This window comes from Cherax quadricarinatus, chromosome 51 (genome assembly GCF_038502225.1).
Source record: "Cherax quadricarinatus isolate ZL_2023a chromosome 51, ASM3850222v1, whole genome shotgun sequence".
In the NCBI taxonomy this organism is placed as follows: domain Eukaryota; kingdom Metazoa; phylum Arthropoda; class Malacostraca; order Decapoda; family Parastacidae; genus Cherax; species Cherax quadricarinatus.
Genome location: NC_091342.1, coordinates 20,043,740 through 20,070,271, shown reverse-complemented (window position 1 = coordinate 20,070,271; position 26,532 = coordinate 20,043,740). Strand labels below are relative to the sequence as shown.

Below are 26,532 nucleotides of genomic sequence, written 5' to 3'. Positions count from 1 at the left end.
CTTGGGCCCCGAACACATATTGTGTTGTTTCTCATTGTACTCGTGGCACCCCTGCTTTTCATCGAGGGGGAATGTTGAAGGTCCTCCAGGACCTTCCAAGTGTATATTATCATGTATCTCTCTTGCCTGCATTCGAGGGAATACAGATCAAGGACCTTCAACCGTTCCCAGTAGTTTAGGTGCCTTATCATACTTATGTGTGCCGTGAAAGTTCTTCGTACACTCTCCAGGTCGCCAGCCTGGAAGGGGGCCATTAGTGTACAGCAGTATTCCAGCCTGGAGAGCACAACTGATTTGAAGAGAATCATCATGGGCTTGGCATCCTTAGTTTTGAAGGTTTTCATTATCCATCCTATCATTTTCCTAGTGGATGAGGTAGATACATTGTTGTGGTCTTTGAAGGCAAGATCCTCTGACATTATCACTTCCACGTCCTTCACATTACTTTTCCACTCTATTGTATGGTTAGAATTTGTTGTATATCCTGACATATTTTTAATTTCTTCAAGTTTCCCATATCTGAGTAGTTGAAATTTCTCCTCGTTGAACTTCATATTGTTTTGAGTAGCCCATTTGAAGATTTGGTTGATGTCCGCTTGGAGTGTTGCAGTGTCTTCGATGAAGGTCACTGCCATGGTAATCCGGGTGTCATCCGCAAAGGAAGACACGGAGCTATGGCTTACATCTCTGTCTGTCAGAAATGAGGATGAGGAATAGAATGGGAGCGAGTACTGTGCCTTGTGGAACAGAGCTTTTTACCATGGCTGCCTGGGACTTTACTCTGTTTACTACTACTCTTTGTGTTCTATTTGTCAGGAAGTTGTAGATCCATCTACCAACTATTCCCATTATTCCTTTATCACGCATTTTGTGTGCTATTACACCATGGTCACACTTGTCGAAAACTTTTGCAAAGTCTGTGTAGACTACATCTGTATTTTGTTTATCCTTTACAGCGTCCAGGACCTTGTCATAGTGGTCCAGTAGCTGGGACAGGCAGGAGCGACCTGCTGTAAACCCATGTTGCCGTGGGTTGTGTAATTGATAGGTATCTAGGTGGTTGACTATCTTGCTTCTTAGAACCCTCTCAAAGATTTTCTTGGTATGGGATGTTAATGCTATCGGTCTGTAGTTCTTTGCATTTGCTTTACTGTCACCTTTGTGGAGTGGGGCTATGTCTTTTGTTTTTAGTGTGTGTGGGATGACCCCTGTGTCCATGCTCTCTCTCCATAAAATGCTGAAGGCATGCGATAGGGGCTTCTTGCAATTCTTGATGAACACGGAGTTCCACGAGTCTGGGCCTGGAGCAGAGTGCATGGGCATGTCATTAATTGCCTCTTCAGAGTCTTGTGGAGTTGGAATAATATCCGAGATTTTTGAGATGACTAAATTTTGGGTTTCGTTCATAAAGAATTCATTTGGATTGTCGACCCTTAGTCTGGGCAGTGGCTTGCTGAACACCGAGTCATGTTGGGACTTTAGTGTCTCATTCATTTCCTGGCTATCTGTGTATGTCCCATCCTGCCTAAGCAGGGACCCATTACTGGATGTTGTTTTTCCCTTAGATTTGGCGTAAGAGAAGTACATATTTTGTTTTTTTTTTTTCAATTTCCTTTATGGCTTTTAGTTCTTCCTGTGATTCTTGTCTCCTATAGGATTCCTTCAGCTTAAGTTCGATATTTGCAGTTTCATTGACTAGTGCCTCCCTTCGTATTTCAGGTATATTGACCCCACTCAGCAGCTCTGTGACTCTTCGCCTTCATCTGTGTAGGGAACATCTCTCTCTTTCTAGTTTACATCTTCTCTTTCTTTTTCTTTGTGGAATGTGTCTTGAACAGATCTCAAGAACCACAGAATTCATTTTTTCAAGGCAAGTGTTTGGATCCGTGTTGTTTAGGATATCTTCCCAGCTTGTTTCATTTAGGACATGGTTTACTTGATCCCATTGTATGTTTTTATTATTGAAATTGAATTTTGTGAAGAGACCTTCATGACTGCTCACATTTTGCTGGTCTAGAGCCCTGTGCATACATGTCTGTACCTCTATTATGTTGTGATCTGAGTGTATTGTCTTTGATACAGTTATGACGTATCAGATCATTGTTAGTGAAGATGAGGTCCAGTGTATTTTCTAGTCTTGTAGGCTCCACTACTTGCTGGTTTAAGGTGAATTTGGTGCACAGATTTAATAGTTGGTGTGTGTGTGAATTTTCATCTGAGCTGCCTCCCAGGGTGATCTCTGCTAAAACTTTGTCTGCTATACTCCTCCATTTTAGGTGTCTCAAGTTGAAATCTAGTAGTAAGTAGTAAGATGTTTGGGGCAGGAGTTGGGAGATTTTCCAGACAGTGGTCAATTTTCTTAAGCTGCTGCTGGAATTGCTGGGAAGTTGCATCTGGAGGCTTGTATACTACCACAATGACAAGGTTTTGGTTTTCAATCTTTACCGCCAAAACTTCAACTACATCATTTGAGGTGTTTAGTAGTTCTGTGCAAATAAGCGACTTTGTGATGTACAGGCCAACCCCCCCCCTCCCCCCCCCGTTCCACCTTGTTGCCTGTTTAGTCTGTCGCATTGGAATAGGTTATAACCTGGGATCCATGTTTCGTTGTCATAATGATCCTTTATGTGGGTCTCTGTGAATGCTGCAAACATTGCATTTGACTCCATGAGCAGTCCTTGATGTAAGGAATTTTGTTATTTTTTGGGCTTTAGACCCTGTATGTTTGCAAAGACAAATGTCATTGTACTGGTGGAATTTAGGGGGGGTTTTATTTGCTGGCTCTAATATCTGTTGTTCTGGAGTAGAGGCCAATGTCCGTGCCTCTGCTCCAGAAGTGTTTTCAGGTGGTGTAGGGTTATTGTCATTTCTTGCCAGTCTTTTTTTCCCTCCTGGCCCTAAAAAACCTCTGTCCCTGGCAAGGTTGTGGCTCCTCTCCTAAAAAGAAAAACAAAATTTTCTCTCTTAAAATTTAGTAATTTATACAGAAGGGGCTATTAGCCCCTTGCTTCCAGCATTTTAGCCGCCTTTTACAACACACATGGCTTACTGAGGAAGAATTCTGTTCTACTTCCTCATGGAGATGAGAGGAAATAAAGAAGAACAAGAACTATTAAGAAAATAGAAGAAAACCTAGAGGGGTATGTATATATATGCTTTACATGCATATGTAGTGTGACCTAAGACATACGGTGGAACCTTGACTTACAAGTGTCCCAACATACGAGTTTTTCGAGATATGAGCCGTTACTCGGTCGATTTTTTGCTCTGAGTTACAAGCCAGAATCCGAGTTACGAGTGAGTTTCCCCCTCAAGGAAGGTTCCTTGATGCTGGTGAGGGGCTTTTGATTTAGGGAATTGGATCTGTGCTCCTGTTTCCTAAATTAAGCCTGAATACCTTCCATCCTCTCCCCCCTGGCACTGTATAATCCTACAGGTTTAGCACTTCCCCATTATAATAATAATGAGAGAGCTTCAGAACGCCGCCACTGGTTGGCACAGCGAACGTCACAACATCCGCTGAGCAGTGTACGTGTTTACCTCGCCGCGGAAGCATTTCTCTTGTGTTTTGCTTGCGTTTTGTGCAGTTATTGTACCAAATTTCTTTTTTGTAACCATGGGTCCTAAGAAAGTAAGTGCAGAGGACAGTGCTGAGAAGAAAAAGAGGATGATGTCCATGGAATTAAAGCATGAAATCATAGATAAGCACAAGCAAGGTGTGCGGGTTGTAAGTTGTAGCATTAATAGTGTAGCAAGTAAATGAGTGAAAAGTGAAGCGAAAAAAAAAAATTGTAGCAGTTAAGTTCAGCGATAAAGTGTAGCATTAAGAGTGTAGCAAGTAAGTTAAGTGATTAAACGATAGAAAAAGGACGAAACGAAATGAACTCCTGTTGTTGTTGGGGTTTATAGACCCACTGACAGCATATACTGCTCTGCCAGCATCTCTTCTCCAAGGTAAATATATACATACACTTTATAAAACCAGTTCATTTCTTTACATTCTCTGTTATGTTTTATTATGTTTTTATACAATATTTCTTATTTATAAATACATTGTTTGTGTTTTCATCATGAAACTAGTGATCTAGGGCAGTTAGCCTCACAAATGCTTTATTTTCTCTTATAATAAGAGCATGGGAAGATATGGTCAGAGTGGGAGCGAGAATGGCCGCCACCAATCACACAATGACATATTTTATTCATTCTAGAGTATATATAATGTTTGTGTTATTTATATTGTTTATTATGTCATATTAGATCAGTTGTGATAGATAAATAACCCATAGAGTTGATATTAGCCTTATATTGAAGTACATGTATTTTGTCCTGCCTCCCGAGAGCAGGAATTCTGCTGGAATGGATTAATGGTATTTCAGTTAATTTAACCCTTTCAGGGTCCAAGGCCCAAATCTGGAGTCACGCACCAGTGTCCAAGAATTTAAAAAAAAAAAATTGTTATTTTTTCTTATGAAATCGTAGAGAATCTTTTTGTGAAGGTAATAAAACAAAAAGTACGAAATTTGGTGGAAAATTGACGAAATTATACTCTCGCGAATTTTGATGTGTCAGCGATATTTACGAATCGGCGATTTTGCCGACTTTGACTCCCATTTTAGGCCAATTACATTATTCCAATCAACCAAATTCTTAGCTATTTCACTAGTATTACTTCTATTCTATCGATTGAGCACAAGAAATCGCCAAGTCAACTGTTTCAACTACAAAATAAAGTGATCGGAAATTGTTAATTTGGCCAATTTAACACAAAGTTCAAAATATTCCAATTTCAAAATAGGGTCCAGAATGAACAATGTAGGCATTCCTGGCACTAAACTAACATTTCCTCTGTTCATTAGTTATGTTTTGAGGCTTTACAAATAAATTCCATTTTGATTTTTTATTCACATAATGAATTTTTATTCACACCAAAAAATAGAAGATTTACTGTTATGCAATACTGTAATAATTGTATAAATATCATCACCATATTTGTGAATGTATATTAGACCCACCAGCTGACGTGTATTAGACGTGTGAGGTCGTTAGTTTACTCTTGAATATCGGCAAAAATTTAACATTTCTGCTACTTTGAGCTCAGTTTCAAGCCATTTCCAGTGCTAAAACCAATCAAAATCATCTCTGTTTCTGTAATATGTCTTCCATTCTATCAAATGAGACCAAGAAATCGCAAATACAACTATAAAAACCATACGAAAAAACACTGCAAAGTTGCTGTATTAATCGAAAAATCATGATTTCATTTTTTTCTCTCATTATACACAGTGTGCTGCAGGATCTGTTTTATGTGGTGCACACATACCACATAGATGTATTCTCTCATATCTAGGCCCAAATGTACCACTCACAGTTTATCAGAGTGAGCTGAGCTCATGGCGTAGATCTACGGTTTGGACCCTGAACGTAAAGCCGTAGATCTACGGGACGGACCCTGAAAGGGTTAAACAAGGAAAATTGATTTGATATACTAGCAAATTGAATTACGAGCTAGGTCACAGAATGGATTAAACTCGTAAATCGAGGTTCCACTGTACCTGGAATCTTGCATGTTTTTGAGACAGAAAAAAGAGACACCAGCAATCCTACCAATGTGTAAAACAATTACAGGTCTACATCAATTATAAACAAGTATTTTATTGTTTTGGTGTCATGTTTTTATGTTTAAGAGTCATTTTAATTTTTTAATTAATGTGGCAAAGTGTATGATACATGGACTCCTTGATCAGTCACGTTAAACACTGATGAATCTGGACAGTAACTAGAATTACAGCATGTATATAGTCTCATTCTTGGCTCTAGGAGCCTTCATAAACTAAGGGCTTCATGTACTTTACATGGCTGTAAACCATGCCAAACTGGTGCACAATGTCATTATTAATAATTGATGCACCGCTCATGGCCAAGCCAACAATACTTAATAGAATTAGTTTTAAAGATGTGTGTGAATATTTTTGCTTACCTGTGTGGGCACACAAGTGCCTAGTTTTTCTAAGTCATTTTAGTCTTTGGTCTTTGTTTTAAATTCATACATAAATATGTTTTCAGATCACTATTACAGGTTATAAATAACTGTAGCAATATCATTTTCAGAATCCTCCAGATACACAAACATGTGGACATACAGATAAATTAAAGGAAGACGGTGAAGATTTGATGAGTGAAGATCAAGTATTTTACAGAATGCAGAGTCACATCCCAAAATATGACTCAAGAAGCACTAAAATGCATGAGGCTGTTCGACTGCATGACTCATCTGAAAATTTAAAGGGAGAAAATACTAAACCTTGTGATTCAGAGGATGACTTTATTAGGAACCACACTAAGTTAGTTGTGTAGTGCTCCATGCAGTGAATGTATATATTTTTATTATTGCTGTTTTGATTGAAAGTTTTACATATTCCGAACACTTTGCCTTGGTTATTCTAACATTAGGTCAGTGTTAATAATGTACTGTAATCATATAAAAAGTGTGACACCTTGTTAAATAACTTCACTGACATGAAATTTTCAAAATTTTGAAAGCCATATTTCATGCCTACTTGTCCATTGTAGACTTTATAAGGCTGGTAAGGCTGTTTGTAGGAATCTAATGTGAATCTGGTGGGTATATGGTTAATACATTATTGCAAGTTGTTTTATTATTTCTTAATCTCATTAATTTTGATACTTTGCATGTAGTCAATATTTCATTTAAACTCAGAGTAATTACAGTACAAATGTGTGAAACAACTATCTTTTGCTCTGCTGTCTTCTATAAAAAACAACTTGTTTGCAAATGGGAGGGCGCCCTCCTGTATATTATTTTTTCATGTGTGTGTGTGTACAATATTTTTATGTCTGGGTTTGACATATTAAATGAATCCTCAAATATTGACTTGTTTGGCACAAATTCGTAGTGTTTTGTTTAATTTTCAACAGTGAAAAACAGTTAAATTACATTACTTCCTCATTATTTGGCATCTTTTTATTAGAATCCATTTAAATCAACCCAGTACCTGTGCATTGATTATGTTAAAAATTCACATTACATCAGTCCCAAATTACACTCAACCCCCACTTCAGGAGTAGGTGCAGGAAGATCTAAAATGTAAAAATGTGTTAGTTTGTTCCTTGCAAGTGATATGGAAGAAGCATGCGAGATCTGAGTTGCAGAATAGGCAGTGGGGTGCTGAAAAATAAAGTAGGTGAGAAGTGCAGGTAATGCAAAGTGGTTCAGGGGATCTAAGTACAGTACAATATCTGCAAAAATATGATGTTCTTGAATGGTGTAAGCAAGTAATTTTTTGCAGTGGTGAGGGCCCCATGATTTTGCTTGATATCTGAGACCTGGATGGTGGCAGCCTCAAGACATTTTGTCCTTTCACTTTCGCTAATTCTACATTTTTTTTTTTTTTACGTACCAGTCATTTCCCATTGAGACAGGGTGACCTAAAAAGAATAAAAAGAAAGTTATTATTTTTACATTTAGTACTTTATACAGGAGAAGGGGTTCTAGCCCCTTGCTCCCAGCAGTTTGGTCATCTTTTACAGCATGCATAGCTTATGGAGGATGGATTCTTTTCCACTTTCCTTGGAGAGCTAATACTACATGAACCAGAAAAATTCTGATTATTTCAAGCTCATGCAAATTGTATATAGACAGAGCATATGTAACACAAGCAATCTTTCATAATTTAAAGCATATAAACAGGGCCCAAACACGCCTGGGAAGAACTACCCTTGTCAAGAATTGGAGACCCATCTGGTCTAGACATAGTGGGTTCTCAATAGTTATCTTGGTATGTTACTTCATATGTTGATAGTGGTATGGAGCATAGCACATTTGTGACTAAAATTGTAAGTGAACAGTTGCCATATTTGATCTGTAGTTGGTCGTAGTCAGGCCAGGTCTGACACCTGGAAGAGTAGAGTGAACCTTTTTTGTTACCAGGCTGACAGATATTCTAACCTTTTCATGGTGGAGTAAAAGTGAAAAATCAGTGTTCACTTACTATATTGATATATGCAAAATTTCACAGGAAGAGGGCCAAGATATATGAAATATTCCTTGGTGGAAAACTAGGACTGCATCACGTTTCATGTATTAACCCTTTCAGGGTCCGTCCCGTAGATCTACGGCTGGTCAGTGAGTGTCCAAACCGTAGATCTACGCCAAAATTCTAGCGCCTTCAAATTTAGCGCGAAAGCGCTCATAGGCCTACATATGAGAAAATGGGTCTGCGCCGTGGGTGTGCGCCGTAAACAAAAAATCTAGGCGCCTGCATAGCATTGTGGGAACGCCGGCTCAGTCACCCTTGTTCACCATGCCTCGTCGCAAGTCAGCTCTCACTCCCCGGAAAATTGGGACTCTCCTCTTCCTGTCTGATAGTTCTGACACTGATGGAAGTGGAAATGAAGACGAATTCTACGGCTTTGATAAGTTAGTGACCAAAAATAATGACCAGGATATCGATAATAGTGCAGAAAACCCCGACGATCCTCGACCTTCTACCTCTGGTGTGGGCACTCGTGACTCACGGTCGGGTGTTCCTAAACGTAAGAGAAAACTAATATTTTCCCGTGGCCTGGCCTCTGACTTCAGTAATGACGATGATTCTGACGTGGATTGTGATTTTATTGCGCTCGACGATCATTCGAGTAGTGATAGTGAGGAAACATATTCACCAGTGAAGCGTCGGTATGTTCGCCGCCGCATGCGCTCGGGTAGTGTACCCTATGCTGTGCCCAGGGGACGGAGTACATCCCGGAGTACATCCCGGAGTACATCCCAGAGTACATCCCGTGGCCCTACACCCGTTTTAGGTAGTGATAGTGAGGATGATGTGGCTACACTTGGCATGGATGGGCCACAGACATCAGTGGATGGTGTTAGTGGGGCTGGTGGTGGTAATGGCACCGCCATGCGTGACTCGCTGTGCCACGCGGGGACCCACGCTGCTGACTCGTCAGTTCAAGGACAAAGCGGAGCGTCACCCACCAGCCCGCCACAACCACCCGTACAACCAGCCTATGATGTCCAGTATCCACCAGCAAACCGTATCTGGGATTGGCAGCAAAATCCCAATTTTGTTCCCAGCCCTCACCACTTTGATGACTCTCAAAGTGGAATTCTACCTACCTGTCCCCTTGGAACCACGGCCAATGAACTGGAATTCTTTGAATTATTCTTTGACCAGCCATTGATGGAAATTATTGTCAGGGAAAGTAATAAGTATTTTCAGTACACCATGGCAAATACGATCTTATCACCACAGTCAAGACTACACAGGTGGAAAGAGACGACTGTTGCAGAAATGTATTTGCTTTTTGCAACAATAATGCTTATGCCTCACGTCTATAAGCATAATATAAAAGCATACTGGTCCACAGATCGGCTAATTTGTACCCCATCCTTCAGTGAAATAATACCAGTGAACAGGTTTATCTTACTGTTACGTATGTTGCACTTCTCTGACAAAACCAGGCCTGACAGAAGTGACAGGTTATACAAGATTAGAAATGTTTTCATGTATCTCAAACAAAAGTTCAGGATATACTTTTATCCATTCAAGAATCTTGTAATTGACGAGTCTTTGATTTTGTTCAAAGGTAGACTGTCATTCAAGCAGTATATACCGAGCAAGAGGAACCGCTTTGGTATAAAATTGTTTGTACTCTGTGATTGTGACAGTGGCCTGGTGTTGGATATTGTTGTATACACGGGTAGTAAAACATTGAAAGATACCAAGATGTTATTGGGTATATCAGGTGACGTAGTGAGAAACATGATGGCACCTTATCTTGGTAAGGGCCATACATTATATACCGATAACTGGTACACAAGCCCATTACTCAGTGATTTCATGCGAGTGAACAAGACAGATGTGTGTGGCACAGTGCGTTCTAATTGTAAACATATGCCCAGGCTCAACGCAGGTGTTCGTGGTGATGACGTGCAGGTGTTTACTGCCAATGACATCATGGCATTACGGTGGCATGACAAACGAGATGTCACATTGTTGACAACCATTCACCGTAATGAAATGTAAGACAGTGGCAAAGTTGATCGAGTGACTAATGAACGTATTCGAAAACCAGTGACAGTGATTGATTATACACAAAACATGCACTTGGTTGACAAGTGTGACATGCAGATTGGTTTTGTTGACTGTGTTCGTAAGAGTTACAAGTGGTACATGAAACTTTTCTTCCATCTCATGGACATTTCAATGCTGAATGCATATAATATGTACCAAATAAAGACTGGTAACAGACCACCGTATGGTGAATTTTGTTTGTCTGTTGTCAGACAACTCATAATGAAGTACCAGGTAACAACACCTGCAATACAACATGGTCCTCGAATTCATCACAATATACCCAAGCGTTTGAGGAGAGAAGGTGATCATTTCATAATACAGCTTCCTTCAACTCAAAAGAAATTTGCTCAGAAGAGATGCATTGTCTGTGCACAAACAAAACGACGGCAACAAAGACGCAAAGACACTCGGTTTATGTGTGAGGAATGTAAGGTGCCTCTGTGCATGGTGCCTTGTTTCAAGGAGTTCCACAAGCTCCAGCAGTTCTAAAACCATGTCCAGTGATTGTAAATATGTAAATATATGATAGAACATTAGTATTATACAATATTTGTGCATGTTTATTGTAATAAACAACAGTGGTAAACAATAATATGATAATAACTTTAGTGCGGTTATTGTGTTCAATACAGTGAGTATATATATATCAATTATATACAGTATTGGTCTCTCAGGCCCCAAATGTTAGTAGGAATAGAAAAAAATTGGAAAAGAAAAAAAACAACTAAAACAACAAAATAATATAATACGCGTATGTGGAATTCGTCGATATTGCCGCCACCACATCATTTTCTACAAACTTCTTCGCACTGTATCTCGGTAAGTACTGATCAGATTCTATTTTTTTTTGTTTTATTACCTTCACAAAAATATGCTCTTTAATTCTGTAAGAAAAAATAATTTTTTTTTTTTTTTCAAAATTTCTTGGACACTGGTGCGTGACTTCAGATTTTGGCCTTGGACCCTGAAAGGGTTAACCCTTTGACTGTTTCAGGCCCCTTTCTGAAACTGTCATTCTATGTCGCTAAATTTTTGAAAAAAAAAATATTATTTTTTCTTATGAAATGATAGAGAATCTGTTTCCGATGGTAATGACACTAAAAGTTTGGTCGAAAACTCCTGGAATTACGCTCCCGCGAAGTTAGCGGTCTCGGCGACATATGCGTATCGGCGATTTCGCCGACTTTGAGCCCTATTTTCAGCCAATTCCGTTGTTCCAGTTGACCAAACTCATAGCTATTTCTTTAGAACTCCATTTTATCTATCAGCTGAGTACAAGAAACCTCCCATTTACCAATTTGGACTACCCAATATTGTGGTCAGAAATTGGCAATTTGGCCAATTTCACGCAAACTAAAAAAGATGCCAATTTCAAAATAGGATCCAGAATAAACAAGGTAGATATTCTTGGCACTAAAATAACATACCCTCTGTTCATTAGTCACATCTCTAGGCCCCTCTTATATTATTATTGCTTTCTATTTTGATTTTTTATTCATACAAAAAAATACAAAATTTACTGTTATGCAGACTACTGCATTATTGTAAAAATGGTATAAATAATATCAGTGCGCTAGTGAAAGAATATTAGACTCCCCAGTTGACGTGTATTGGACGTGTGGTGTGATTTGTTTACTCCTGAACATTGGTAAAAATCGAACATTTCCGCTACTTTGAGCTCAGTTTCAAGGTCAATGTAATGAAAATCATCTCTATTTCTGTAATATGTTTTCCATTTTATCACCTAAGACCATGAAAACGCAAATACATCGATAAATACTATATGAAAATACACCTCAAAGTCGGTGTTTTATTCCAAAAAAACGATCAGTTTTTTTTTCTCATTACGCACTGTGTGCTGTAGGATTTTTTTTGTGGTGCACACTGACCACACAGACCCATTCTCTCACATGTGGGCCTACCAGCTTTCTTCCGATTGATTTGAAGCCGCTAGAATTATTGAGTATATATACGTCTGAAACACTGGCTCGTAAGACGTATATATACGACCAAAACAGTCAAAGGGTTAATATTTCTTAACTTTCACAAGAAGTCTGACAGATTTCTGAAAGTCCTATAGCCCTTGGCAAGAGCAGTCATCTCTCAGCTTCTTTCTCAGAAAAAACACTAATTAGGTCAGTCATATTACATAATGGCAGCAGCAGTAGTAGCATCAGCAGTTACCACTTTCCTTTTCCCTGACATGGCCGTGATGAGCTGACATTGTAAAGGGTCTCATTTTGTATATATTCTGAGGAGTATATTGATGTGTATGCACATAGGCATGGTCGAGGACCAGGCTGTGGGAGTGTTGACCCTCGGAATGACCTCTAGGTAGACCAGTGTATGCACTTGTGGGGATGTACATTTTTTTTTTTTTCAACAAGTCGGTCATCCCCACCGAGGCAGGGTGACCCAAAAAAAGAAAGAAAATCCCCTAAGAGAAAATACTTTCATCATCATTCAACACTTTCACCTCACTCACACATAATCACTGTTTTTGCAGAGGTGCTCAGAATACAACAGTTTAAAAGCATATACGTATAAAGATACACAACATATCCCTCCAAACTGCCAATATCCCAAACCCCTCCTTTAAAGTGCAGGCATTATAATTCCCATTTCCAGGACTCAAGTCCAGCTATATAAAAATAACCGGTTTCCCTGAATCCCTTCACTAAATATTACCCTGCTCACACTCCAGCAGCTCATCAGGTCCCAAATACCATTCGTCTCCATTTACTCCTATCTAACATGCTCACGCACGCTTGCTGGAGGTCCAAACCCCTCGCCCACAAAACCACCTTTACCCCCTCCAACCTTTTCGAGGACGACCCCTACCCCGCCTTCCTTCCCCTACAGATTTATACGCTCTCCATGTCATTCTACTTTGATCCATTTTCTATAAAGGACCAAACCACCTCAACAACCCCTCTTCAGCCCTCTGACTAATACTTTTATTAACTCCACACTTTCTCCTAATTTCCACACTCCGAATTTTCTGCATAATATTTACACCACACATTGCCCTTGGACAGGACATCTCCACTGCCTCCAACCGCCTCCTCGCTGCAGCATTTACAACCGAAGCTTCACACCCATATAAGAATGTTGGTACTACTATACTTTCATACATTCCCTTTTTTGCCTCCATAGCTAACGTTTTTTGTCTCCACATATATCTAAACGCACCACTCTCCTTTTTTCCTTCATCAATTCTATGATTAACCTCATCCTTCATAAATCCATCTGCTGACACGTCAACTCTCAAATATCTGAAAACATTCACTTCTTCCATACTACTCCTCCCCAATTTGATATCCAATTTTTCTTTATCTAAATCATTTGATACCCTCATCACCTCACTCTTTTCTATGCTCACTTTCAACTTTCTACCTTTACACACACTCCCAAACTTGTCTACCAACCTTTGCAATTTTTCTTTAGAATCTCCCATAAGCACAGTATCATCAGCAAAAAGTAACTGTGTCAGTTCCCATTTTGTATTTGATTCCCCATAATTTAATCCCACCCCTCACCCGAACACCCTAGCATTTACTTCTTTTACAACCCATGTATAAATATATTAAACAACCATGGTGACATTACACATCCCTGTCTAAGACCTACTTTTACCGGGAAGTAGTCTCCCTCTCTTCTACACACCCTAACCTGAGCCTCACTATCCCCATAAAAACTCTTTACAGCATTTAGTAACTTACCACCTATTCTATATACTTGTAACATCTGCCACATTGCTCCCCTATCCACTCTATCATATGCCTTTTCTAATTCCATAAATGCCCATATATGTACATATATCATGAAAATGAAAATGTTTATTTCCTTGCAAAGCTTACAATGTGTGGTTTACATGTTATAAAATATTAACTATAAAGAAGGCTCCTAGCATGCCTATGCATTTCGGGCAGACTAATCCTAATTCTTACTCTGTAGTGACATGGGTTATGGAGCAGTGCAATTTAACATACATTATTGCATAATTATATAAAAGTTAGGTAACTGAAGTGATTAATTAGATTTATTATAGTGAGATAGTACAAAACATATTACAATATTACAATTAATACATTTAGTAATGGGAATGGTTTTGTCTTGGCATCATAAACTGTTCCTATTAAAGCTCCTATATTGGGAAAATATCTTAGGCAAACTTAGGACTAATTTAAGATTTATTAGGCAATAGATATATTAGGAATTTTATGTTTACTGTCATTTGGGTGAGTGTAAGTGTAAATTAGGGAGAATTGCAGATAACAAGAGTAAGTCTATTTTGTTTTGGATATGTTCATGGTATATGAAAGAGGATTAGGTAGTTTTCATTTAGTTAGCTGTTGATGGGGTGTGTTAGGGAGATAAGATTTTTTTTTAATGGTAGTTTTGAAAACGGTGGTTGAGTCTGTGGTTCTAGAGTTTTCAGGCAGGGAGTTCCAGATTTTAGGCCTTTTTATGTACATCAAATTTTTGTAGAGATTTAGCCGGACACGTGGAATGTCAGGGAGATTTTTGTATTTGGTATTGTGTCTGAGTGTTGTTGCAATTGTCAAGAAAGTGTTTTAGTTCAGGGTTAATATTAGAATTTTGTGAACGTAGGTTGCACAGTAGTAGGTGTGAATGTTCTGTACAGCAAGTAAGTTTAGGTCTTTGAAGAGTGGGGGAAAAGGGTTGTTGTCTAGCATTGGATTATGTGATAATTCTTACTGTGGCTTTTTGTTGAGTTGTTATTGGTTTTAGGTGGGTTGCTGCTGTTGATCCCCAGGCACAAATAGCATAGGTGAGGTAGGGATAGATGAGTGAATAGTATAGTGTGAGTAGGGCTGATTGTGGCACGTAATAACGTGTCTTGGAGAGGATCCCAACTGTTTTGCATACTTTTTTTTGTTATGTGTTGGATATGGGTGTTGAATTTCAGGTTGCTGTCAAGGTGAAGACCCAGGAATTTTTCCTCATTATGTTTAGCAATAAGAGTGTTGTCAATCATAATGTTCAGCTGGGCAGCCCCTGTTCTGGTCCCAAACAAAATGTAGAAGGTTTTGTCAGTATTAAGTGTAAGTTTATTAGCGGTCATCCAGGTCAATATTTTTACTAGCTTTTCGTTAACAATAGTGTTGAGCGAGGCAAGATTAGGGTGGGAGATGACATAAGTCATATCGTCAGCAAAGAAAATAGGTTTAAGGTGTTGTGATACATTAGGAAGATAATTGATGTATAAGGGGAAGAGCAGGGGACCAAGGACACTTCCCTGTGGCACTCCAGTATCCAGTGGTCTTATTGATGAGGTTGTCATTAATAGAGACGTATTGATGCCTGTTAGTAAGGCAGGATTTGAAATATGTAAGTGCATGGTCTCTTATACCATAATAATCAAGTTTGTGGAGTAGGATGCTGTAGTCTACTATACCAAAAGCTTTCCTTAGGTCGATAAAGAGTCCTAATGGATATTCATTTTTTCAAGGGCTATGCAAAGCAGGTCTAGCATTTTTACAATTGCGTCGTTTGTGCTTTTGCTTTTCCTGAAGCCAAATTGGCAGGGGTTGAGGATGCTTTGCACTGTTATGAAGGAACATGATCTCTTGTGCACAAGTTTCTCGAAGATTTTGGATAGCAATGGTAAGTTTGATATTTCGTGTAGTTGTTTGCATCTGTGGGGTCACCACCTTTGTGTATTGGTGTGACCCTTGCTATTGGGAAAATGCTGGTTTCTAATGATTTGTTAGAGTAATGAAATAGTAGGCAAAAGAACACGAGTAACTCGTTTGCACAATAATAGTGGAACTTGAGCCAGATTTCCTGTTTTATTTTTAAGTAACTTAATAATTGTAGTGGCTTCTGTGGGCTCCTTTGGTGCAAGATAGAAGGAGAGTGGGAAATTCCCATATAAGTAATCACTTGCTCGGGCATTGGTACCTGGGATTTTACTGGTGAGATTTGATCGTATGGTTGAGAAAGTCATTTATTTTGTTAACTGTATCAGTAGGCTGTAGTTGTGTTTTATTCAGTATAGTTAGGACAATGTCCCTAGTTTTTTTCAGTTTGTGGGTGCCCAGAATCTGTGAGTGTGTCTTCCAGGTCTTTTTTATATTTCTTGTTTCGGTGAATCTATTGGAGTAGTACAGTTGCTTAGCCTTTCTTATTAGTTTTTATACAGTGAGAGGTTACAAGTGTACAGGTGACACGCATCCCTAACGACCTTCATGTAGTTGATTGGGTTATCACAAAATATATCGACTTGGTAACAAACCACAGAGTTCCCATTAGAGAATGCACCTCTCCTAGGAAAGCTTAGGAACACTAAATCTGTCCTGCAATACTGACTGCTGGACTAACTCTGTAGTAATGACATAAAAGGAGAGGGTTTCCTTCCACTGATACAGTGAGCTACAGCTGGAATAGTAGAGAGATGGAAGAGAGGTCTTGTAATTGTCCATCAAAGCTACAAAAATTTCATCAGTTCTGTCGAATGTATTATCACTAGGATTGTGAATGGGAATAATGCACACATGTTTTTCAATATAATCCAAGTGAGTATTAATTTATTAATATAAAACCCCATGAAGTGCACAATCTATCCTTGTGCACATGTGTGTGTGCATGTGAGAATAGGCTTGCAGTTGAGCACTGAGTAGTGAGAGCTGCCACTGAGATGTGTAAATGGGTAAATGACTTTCATCCATGATTGGTTAGAAGTGTATGACCAAGACAATTAACCCTTTGAGCATCTGTCCTGAAGTTCTACGGCTTTGAAGCCAGGGTCCAAGCCGTAGTGATATGCCATGAGCTCAGGTCACTCAGATAAACTGTGAGTGGTAAATTTGGGCCTAGATATGAGAGAATGCCTCTCTGGTAAGTGTGCACCATATAAAACCAATCATGCAGCACGCAGTGCATACTGAGAAATAAGATTGTGACAGTGTTTTTGGATTAAAACAGCAAGTTTGCTGTGTATATTCATATTCATATGTTTTTTACCTTTGTATTCATGGTGTCTTGGTTTCAATTGACAGAATGGAAAATATATTACAGAAATAGAGGTGATTTTGATTGGTTTTAGTACAGAAAATAGCTTGAAACTGAGCTCAAATTAGTGGAAATGTTCAATTGTTGCTGATGTTCAAGAGTAGACAAATAATGTCGTGAGTCCAATACATGTCAACTGGTGGGTCTAATATACATTCATGAATCCGCTGATATTATTTATACAATTATTACAGTATTGCATAACAGTAAATCTGTTTTTTGGTGTGAATAAAAATTCATTATGTGAATAAAAAACCGTAATGACACGATTGCAAACAAACCATACCTCGGCCGGGATTGAACCCTCGGTCAGAGAGTCTCAAAACTAAGCCCGTCGCATTAGCCACTAGACCAGCTAGCCACAATAAGATTCGTCCAACTAGGTATATTTCTACACCATAGGAAGGTTAGCACAGGAACCACTGTGACCACAAATGAGTCTCTCTGACTGCGGGTTCAATCCCGGCCGGGGTATGGTTTGTTTGCAATCGTGTCATTACGATTTCGTGAGTCATGTTGACGGCAGTGAAGGGACTTGAGCTAGAGTTCGTCACGGCCACGCTAGCTGGAGATTCGTCTGTAAAAACTTGCATTTGTGGTCACAGTGGTGCCTGTGCTAACCTTCCTATGGTGTAGAAATATACCTAGTTGGACGAATCTTATTGTGGCTAGCTGGTCTAGTGGCTAACGCGACGGGCTGGAGTTTTGAGACTCTCTGACCGCGGGTTCAATCCCGGCCGGGGTATGGTTTGGGTTAATAAAAAATCAAAATGGAATTCATTTATAAAGCCTGGAAACATAACTGATAAACAGAGGAAATGTTATTTTAGTGCCAAGAATGCCTGCATTGTTTATTCTGGACCCTGTTTTGAAATTGGAATACATATTTTGAAGTTTGTGTGAAATTGGCCAAATTACGAGTTTCCAGTCAATTTATTGGGTATTTGAAATAGTTGATTGGGCGATTTCTTGTGCTCAGTCGATAAAATAGAAGTAATACTAGTGAAATAGCTAAGAATTGGCCTAAAATGGGAGTCAAAGTGGGCAAAATGGCCGATGCATAAATATCGCTGATGCAGCAAAAATTTGCGAGAGCGTAATTTCGTCAATTTTCCATCAGATTTCATACTTTTTGTTTTATTAACTTCAGAAAAATATTCTCTACCATTTTGTGTCATAAGAATTTTTTTTTTTCTTTTTTTTTTTTTTTTAAATTCTTGGATCCTGTAGAAAAGTTTCAGGTCATGGGTCTGGACCCTGAAAGGGTTAAGCAGGAAAAGCACTGCCACTTAACTATGCTCTTTGCCAACAATAAGCTGGTGAAGAGAATAGTTAAGTGGCATCTAAAGTGTTCAAATATGACTACACTTGTGCATTCTGGAAGTGCAAGTTCCCACCTAAATCTTGCTAGAGCACAGCTTATGTGCCCAACAGAATGTATGTAGATTTCTGTCCTCAGGAAGGAGGAAAAAATTTAATATCAACATGAACAATGCAAGTTGTCCATGATGACACTAGGTCCTGACTTAACAGACACAGGTACAAAATGGTGCTTGAGGTCAGTTTAGGGAATTGGGAAAAAAACAGTTGTGCATGCACATAAGGGAATGAAAACAAAGGCCATAGTCTGTGTAAATGCAATCAGTCATTAACTAGTTATAGAGGTTATACAGAGAGGTTGCTATTCCTATTAGTAGTTCATGGAACCTGAACATAGAAATGGGAATAATACATATCTTGTCCAGAAGGCATGTTGCGTGGCTTCATTGATGTGTAATCAGTCAGAGATTGGTCCATGCATGACATGTGCTGGGGTACTTATCTGAATTATTTAGGTGTGAGAATGGTAGACACAGAAAATGGGAAACTGTTAGGGGCTGGGAAGACAAAAGGCTGCTTAGTCTGTTCTATCTAGACCCATATTACTAGGTTTCTACTGAGGTGGATGGAAGGGTGTGAAGTAGGTTTTAAGTAGTTAGGGCTTGAGCATCCAGGAGGCATGTTAGGTTGGGGTGAGTGGAGACAAATGGTTTTAGAGATTTGGTATACAAGGTAACATTTATGAAGGAATTCATGGAAACCAGTTAGCCACACTTTAGTCCTGGAGCTGGAAAGTACAGTGCCTGCACTTTAACCCTTTGACTGTCGCAAGCCCCTTTCTGAAACTGTCATTCTGTCGAAAAAAATTTTGGAAAAAAGAAAAAATTATTTTTTCTTGTGAAATGATAGAGAATCGTTTTCCTATGGTAATGACACCAAAAGTACGAAATTTGATCGAAAACTTATGGAATTACACTCCCGCGAAGTTAGTGATCTCAGTGATATATACACATTGGCGATTTCGCCGAATTTGAGCCTTATTTTCAGCCAATTCCATTGTTCCAGTTGACCAAACTCATAGCTGTTTCTTTAGAACTCTATTTTTTCTATCAATTGAGTACAAGAAACTGCCCATTTACCAATTTCAACTGCCCAATAAATTGGTCAGAAATTGGCAATTTGGCCAATTTCACGCAAATTTAAAAAGATGCCAATTTCAAAATAGGGTCCAGAATAAACAATGTAGACATTCTTGGTACTAAAATAACATATCCTCTGTTCATTAGTCATGTCTCTAGGCCCCTCTTATATTACTATTGCTTTCTATTTTGATTTTTTATTCACACAAAAAATAGAAGATTTACTGTTATGCAGACTACTTCATTATTGTAAAAATGGTATAAATAATATCAGTGCACTAGTAAAAGAATATTAGATTCCCCAGTTGACGTGTATTGGAGGTGTGGTGTGATTTGCTTACTCTTGAACATTGGTAAAAATCAAACATTTTCGCTAATTTGAGCTCAATTTCAAGGTTATTTTCATCGTGAAACTAATCAAAATAATCTCTATTTCTGCAATGTGTTTTTCATTCTATCAAATGAAACCAAGAAAACGAGAATACAACCTTAAAGACTATATGAAAATACACCTCAAAGTTGACATTTTAACCCTTTCAGGGTCCGTCCCGTAGATCTACGGCTTTACGTTCAGGGTCCAAACCGTAGATCTACGCCATGAGCTCAGCTCACTCTGATAAACTGTGAGTGGTACATTTGGGCCTAGATATGAGAGAATACATCTATGTGGTATGTGTGCACCACATAAAACAGATCCTGCAGCACACTGTGTATAATGAGAGAAAAAAAATGAAATCATGATTTTTTGATTAAAACAGCAACTTTGCAGTGTTTTTTCGTATGTTTTTTATAGTTGTATTTGCGATTTCTTGGTCTCATTTGATGGAATGGAAGACATATTACAGAAATAGAGATGATTTTGATTGGTTTTAGCATTGGAAATGGCTTGAAACTGAGCTCAAAGTAGCGGAAATGTTAAATTTTTGCCGATATTCAAGAGTAAACAAACGACCTCACACATCTAATACACGTCAGCTGGTGGGTCTAATATACATTCACAAATATGGTGATGATATTTATACAATTATTACAGTATTGCATAACAGTAAATCTTCTATTTTTTGGTGTGAATAAAAATTCATTATGTGAATAAAAAATCAAAATGGAATTTATTTGTAAAGCCTCAAAACATAACTAATGAACAGAGGAAATGTTAGTTTAGTGCTAGGAATGCCTACATTGTTCATTCTGGACCCTATTTTGAAATTGGAATATTTTGAACTTTGTGTTAAATTGGCCAAATTAACAATTTCCGATCACTTTATTTTGTAGTTGAAACAGTTGACTTGGCGATTTCTTGTGCTCAATCGATAGAATAGAAGTAATACTAGTGAAATAGCTAAGAATTTGGTTGATTGGAATAATGTAATTGGCCTAAAATGGGAGTCAAAGTCGGCAAAATCGCCGATTCGTAAACATCGCTGACACATCAAAATTCACGAGAGCATAATTTCGTCAATTTTCCACCAAATTTCGTACTTTTTGTTTTATTACCTTCACAAAAAGATTCTCTACGATTTCATAAGAAAAAATAACAAATTTTTTTTTTTGAAAATTCTTGGACACTGGTGCGTGACTCCAGATTTGGGCCTTGGACCCTGAAAGGGTTAATCCAAAAACACGGTCGGAGTTTTTTTTTTTCCTCATTATGCACTGTGCTGCAGGATTTTTTTTTATACAGTGCACACTGACCACATAGACCCATTATCTCACATGTGGGCCTACCAGCTTTCTCCTGCTTGATTTGAAGCCACTAGATTTTTTTTTTTTTTTTTTTTTTTTCTCTCAACAAGTTGGCCATCTCCCACCGAGGCAGGGTGACCCAAAAAAGAAAGAAAATCCCCAAAAAGAAAATACTTTCATCATCATTCAACACTTTCACCACACTCACACATTATCACTGCTTTTGCAGAGGTGCTCAGAATACAACAGTTTAGAAGCATATATGTGTAAAGATACACAACATATCCCTCCAAACCTCAAATATCGAACTTTCTTCGGTCCAGAATGCTGTTCGAGTGCCTTTACCGAATGAATTTATTCCCATCAGGAATAATGTAAATTAGATTAGTCCATTTCAGACCCTCAAAAATGCACTTATAAAAGCACTTACAAAAATACACTTACATAATTGGTTGTGTTGGGAGCAGTTTGATTTTTGAGGTTCCACTGTACATCTGAAACACTGGCTCGTAAGATGTATATATACGGCCGAAACAGTCAAAGAGTTAAAGGAGAAGTGGGGGATGTTTCATTTTTGAGGGCCATTAAAATTGTCTATATCCCACAGATATATCAGATCACTTTCTAGTTGTAGCTACACTGAGAGTAAAAGGTAGATGGGATACAAGGAGAATAGAAGTATCAGGGAAGAGAGAGGTGAAGGTTTATAAACTAAAAGAGGAGGCAGTTAGGGTAAGATATAAACAGCTATTGGAGGATAGATGGGCTAATGAGAGCATAGGCAATGGGGTCGAAGAGGTATGGGGTAGGTTTAAAAATGTAGTGTTAGAGTGTTCAGCAGAAGTTTGTGGTTGTAGGAAAGTGGGTGCGGGAGGGAAGAGGAGCGATTGGTGGAATGATGATGTAAAGAGAGTAGTAAGGGAGAAAAAGTTAGCATATGAGAAGTTTTTACAAAGTAGAAGTGATGCAAGGAGGGAAGAGTATATGGAGAAAAAGAGAGAGGTTAAGAGAGTGGTGAAGCAATGTAAAAAGAGAGCAAATGAGAGAGTGGGTGAGATGTTATCAACAAATTTTGTTGAAAATAAGAAAAAGTTTTGGAGTGAGATTAACAAGTTAAGAAAGCCTAGAGAACAAATGGATTTGTCAGTTAAATATAGGAGAGGAGAGTTATTAAATGGAGAGTTAGAGGTATTGGGAAGGTGGAGGGAATATTTTGAGGAATTGTTAAATGTTGATGAAGATAGGGAAGCTGTGATTTCGTGTATAGGACAAGGAGGAATAACATCTTGTAGGAGTGAGGAAGAGCCAGTTGTGAGTGTGGGGGAAGTTCGTGAGGCAGTAGGTAAAATGAAAGGGGGTAAGGCAGCCGGGATTGATGGGATAAAGACAGAAATGTTAAAAGCAGGTGGGGATATAGTTTTGGAGTGGTTGGTGCAATTATTTAATAAATGTATGGAAGAGGGTAAGGTACCTAGGGATTGGCAGAGAGCATGCATAGTTCCTTTGTATAAAGGCAAAGGGGATAAAAGAGAGTGCAAAAATTATAGGGGGATAAGTCTGCTGAGTATACCTGGTAAAGTGTATGGTAGAGTTATTATTGAAAGAATTAAGAGTAAGACGGAGAATAGGATAGCAGATGAACAAGGAGGCTTTAGGAAAGGTAGGGGGTGTGTGGACCAGGTGTTTACAGTGAAACATATAAGTGAACAGTATTTAGATAAGGCTAAAGAGGTCTTTGTGGCATTTATGGATTTGGAAAAGGCATATGACATGGTGGATAGGGGGGCAATGTGGCAGATGTTGCAAGTGTATGGTGTAGGAGGTAGGTTACTGAAAGCAGTGAAGAGTTTTTACGAGGATAGTGAGGCTCAAGTTAGAGTATGTAGGAAAGAGGGAAATTTTTTCCCAGTAAAAGTAGGCCTTAGACAAGGATGTGTGATGTCACCGTGATTGTTTAATATATTTATAGATGGGGTTGTAAGAGAAGTAAATGCGAGGGTCTTGGCAAGAGGCGTGGAGTTAAAAGATGAAGAATCACACACAAAGTGGGAGTTGTCATAGCTGCTCTTTGCTGATGACACTGTGCTCTTGGGAGATTCTGAAGAGAAGTTGCAGAGATTGGTGGATGAATTTGGTAGGGTGTGCAAAAGAAGAAAATTAAAGGTGAATACAGGAAAGAGTAAGGTTATGAGGATAACAAAAAGATTAGGTGATGAAAGATTGAATATCAGATTGGAGGGAGAGAGTATGGAGGAGGTGAATGTATTCAGATATTTGGGAGTGGACGTGTCAGCGGATGGGTCTATGAAAGATGAGGTGAATCATAGAATTGATGAGGGGAAAAGAGTGAGTGGTGCACTTAGGAGTCTGTGGAGACAAAGAACTTTGTCCTTGGAGGCAAAGAGGGGAATGTATGAGAGTATAGTTTTACCAACGCTCTTATATGGGTGTGAAGCATGGGTGATGAATGTTGCAGCGAGGAGAAGGCTGGAGGCAGTGGAGATGTCATGTCTGAGGGCAATGTGTGGTGTGAATATAATGCAGAGAATTCGTAGTTTGGAAGTTAGGAGGAGGTGCGGGATTACCAAAACTGTTGTCCAGAGGGCTGAGGAAGGGTTGTTGAGGTGGTTCGGACATGTAGAGAGAATGGAGCGAAACAGAATGACTTCAAGAGTGTATCAGTCTGTAGTGGAAGGAAGGCGGGGTAGGGGTCGACCTAGGAAAGGTTGGAGAGAGGGGGTAAAGGAGGTTTTGTGTGCGAGGGGCTTGGACTTCCAGCAGGCATGCGTGAGCGTGTTTGATAGGAGTGAATGGAGACAAATGGTTTTTAATATTTGACGTGCTGTTGGAGTGTGAGCAAAGTAACATTTATGAAGGGGTTCAGGGAAACCGGCAGGCCGGACTTGAGTCCTGGAGATGGGAAGTACAGTGCCTGCACTCTGAAGGAGGGGTGTTAATGTTGCAGTTTAAAAACTGTAGTGTAAAGCACCCTTCTGGCAAGACAGTGATGGAGTGAATGATGGTGAAAGTTTTTCTTTTTCGGGCCACCCTGCCTTGGTGGGAATCAGCCAGTGTGATAATAAAAAAAAAAATAACTTATTGAATAAATGTTGATTTTTTTTTTGTCACCCTACTGTGGTGGGAGATGGTTAATGTGGAAAAAAAATTATCTAATAACCATATTTATACACATTACTGAAAAATGCATCCTAACCCATTTTTTAAAAAGAAAGTTAAAACTACAGTATAATCTTTGTACATATATGGTAAATAAAACTTGATAATTTTTTTTTAATAATTTGGCCATATCTTACCAAGGCAGGGTGGCCTAACAAGAAAAATGAATTTTTTTTTTCTTTAACAAGTTGGCCATCTCCCACCGAAGCAAGAGAAGGGGCTACTAGCCCCTTGCTCTTGAAAACTTAATATATTTTACAGTATTAAAACAACTCAAAGCTTAATCTAACTTCAAAAAAAAAAAAAAAAAAAAGAAACTTAGGAATCCCTCACAAAGGGCATTTTTAAGCTACTGACAAACTATTATAGTGCTTCAAGTTCAAAACAATTGGTACATATTTTGATAAAGTATGTTGCTCAATTTCCAGTAGGATTTATGTAAAAAACTTATTTTGGGGACTGGAAGTGTAGTACTGTGTGGAGTATATCTCCTCATTTTGTGACATAGGTTAACTCGTGGGGCTGGTAAGTAACAAATACTGTGGTTTGTTTTCAAAATCTCTAAATTGTTTTCATGTGTTAATCTGGTTGTGTATTAGAAAGTGTACACTCCTTACTCTACTTCTGTGGTGCAACATACTGTGATTGTTTTAGCTGACTGATTTGCTACATCAACTGTGACCCAATCATTTCAACTGATGTCCCTTCCTCAACACCACCTCTCCCCTTCCACACCATCTCATTCACTTCTGTCAAGCAGAGCTGAATGACTGTTATGGGCTTAGCACTTTCCATAAATATAATGATGGTAATGTTCTGTAAAGTGTCAGTTAAACAATGTCAAATGTATAAAAGAGTCTAGATGCCATCACTAACAGATTCGCTGGTTAGAAACCAGTTTATAACTAGCGAAAGGAAGCTTGAGCCTGCATTACTCCTGAATGACCCAAGTGGGTTTACCTCTTCTTTAAATACAATGTAGTAGAATATAAAATATTATTACAAAAATTGCCAAAGTAAAAAAAAAAACAAAAAAAAAAAAAAGATAAAAGCTTGAAGCTTTTTAGTTTTAGCTTTTTAATGTTAGAAACACAAAGGTGGTTAATGAACTCTCATTTTCTTTCCAGATTTCCTTTGAAAGAAGAGCAAGACAGTATTCTCACTTCAAACATTATAAACAGTGTTGATGATGAGGAAGCTATGTTAAGGCATACATCCTTAGAAACAGTTGCAATGCAGCTTATGGAATGCCAGCATATTCTTGATGTTGTACGACCACATATGGTAGGCATGATGTATATGTTATAATTTTTCCATTGTAGGAGGTTTTCCCATGAAAGACTCCCAATGAAAAATATTTAAAAAGTAATATGTACAGTACAACCTCTCCTCACTTAGCAATGTACTCATTTACCGATGACTCGGCCTTACGATGGGCTCTCTGACTAGTGTGTATACCTAAATAGTGTATATTAGAGCTGATTTCCTCTCTTCTGTTTATTACAATATACTGTACACTACTGTATAAACATTTAAAAATATACTAAAAATGTTATAAATGGTGCAAAAGGTGATATTAAAGCTTCTTGAAGTTCTTGATGAACTCCGTGTTCATCAAGAACTGCAAGAAGCCCCTATCACGTACTTTTACCACCCTATGGAGAGGGAGCATGGACACGGGGGTCGTCCCACAGTTACTAAAAACAACAGACAGCCCCACTCCACAAAGGGGGCAGTAAAGCAATAGCAAAGAACTACAGACCGATAGCACTAACATCCTATATCATAAAAATCTTTGAAAGGGTCCTAAGAAGCAAGATCACCACCCATCTAGAAACCCATCAATTACACAACCCAGGGCAACATGGGTTTAGAACAGGTCGCTCCTGTCTGTCTCAACTATTGGATCACTACGACAAGGTCCTAGATGCACTAGAAGACAAAAAGAATGCAGATGTAATATATACAGACTTTGCAAAAGCCTTCGACAAGTGTGACCATGGCGTAATAGCGCACAAAATGCGTGCTAAAGGAATAACAGGAAAAGTTGGTCAATGGATCTATAATTTCCTCACTTA

The 26,532-nt window shown here is 38.7% G+C and overlaps 1 protein-coding gene across 9 annotated transcripts in view; it reads left to right on the top strand.

The window, feature by feature from the left end:
* The window catches only part of LOC128694630 (uncharacterized), a 215,196-nt gene that overhangs the window by 100,813 nt on the left and 87,851 nt on the right, over nt 1-26,532 (top strand). For all 9 annotated transcript variants that reach the window (XM_070095932.1, XM_070095931.1, XM_070095927.1 and 6 more), the window contains 2 exons: nt 6,109-6,341; nt 25,582-25,738. In XM_070095932.1, the coding sequence (XP_069952033.1) occupies nt 6,109-6,341; nt 25,582-25,738 (390 nt within the window). The remainder of the gene's footprint in view (nt 1-6,108; nt 6,342-25,581; nt 25,739-26,532) is intronic.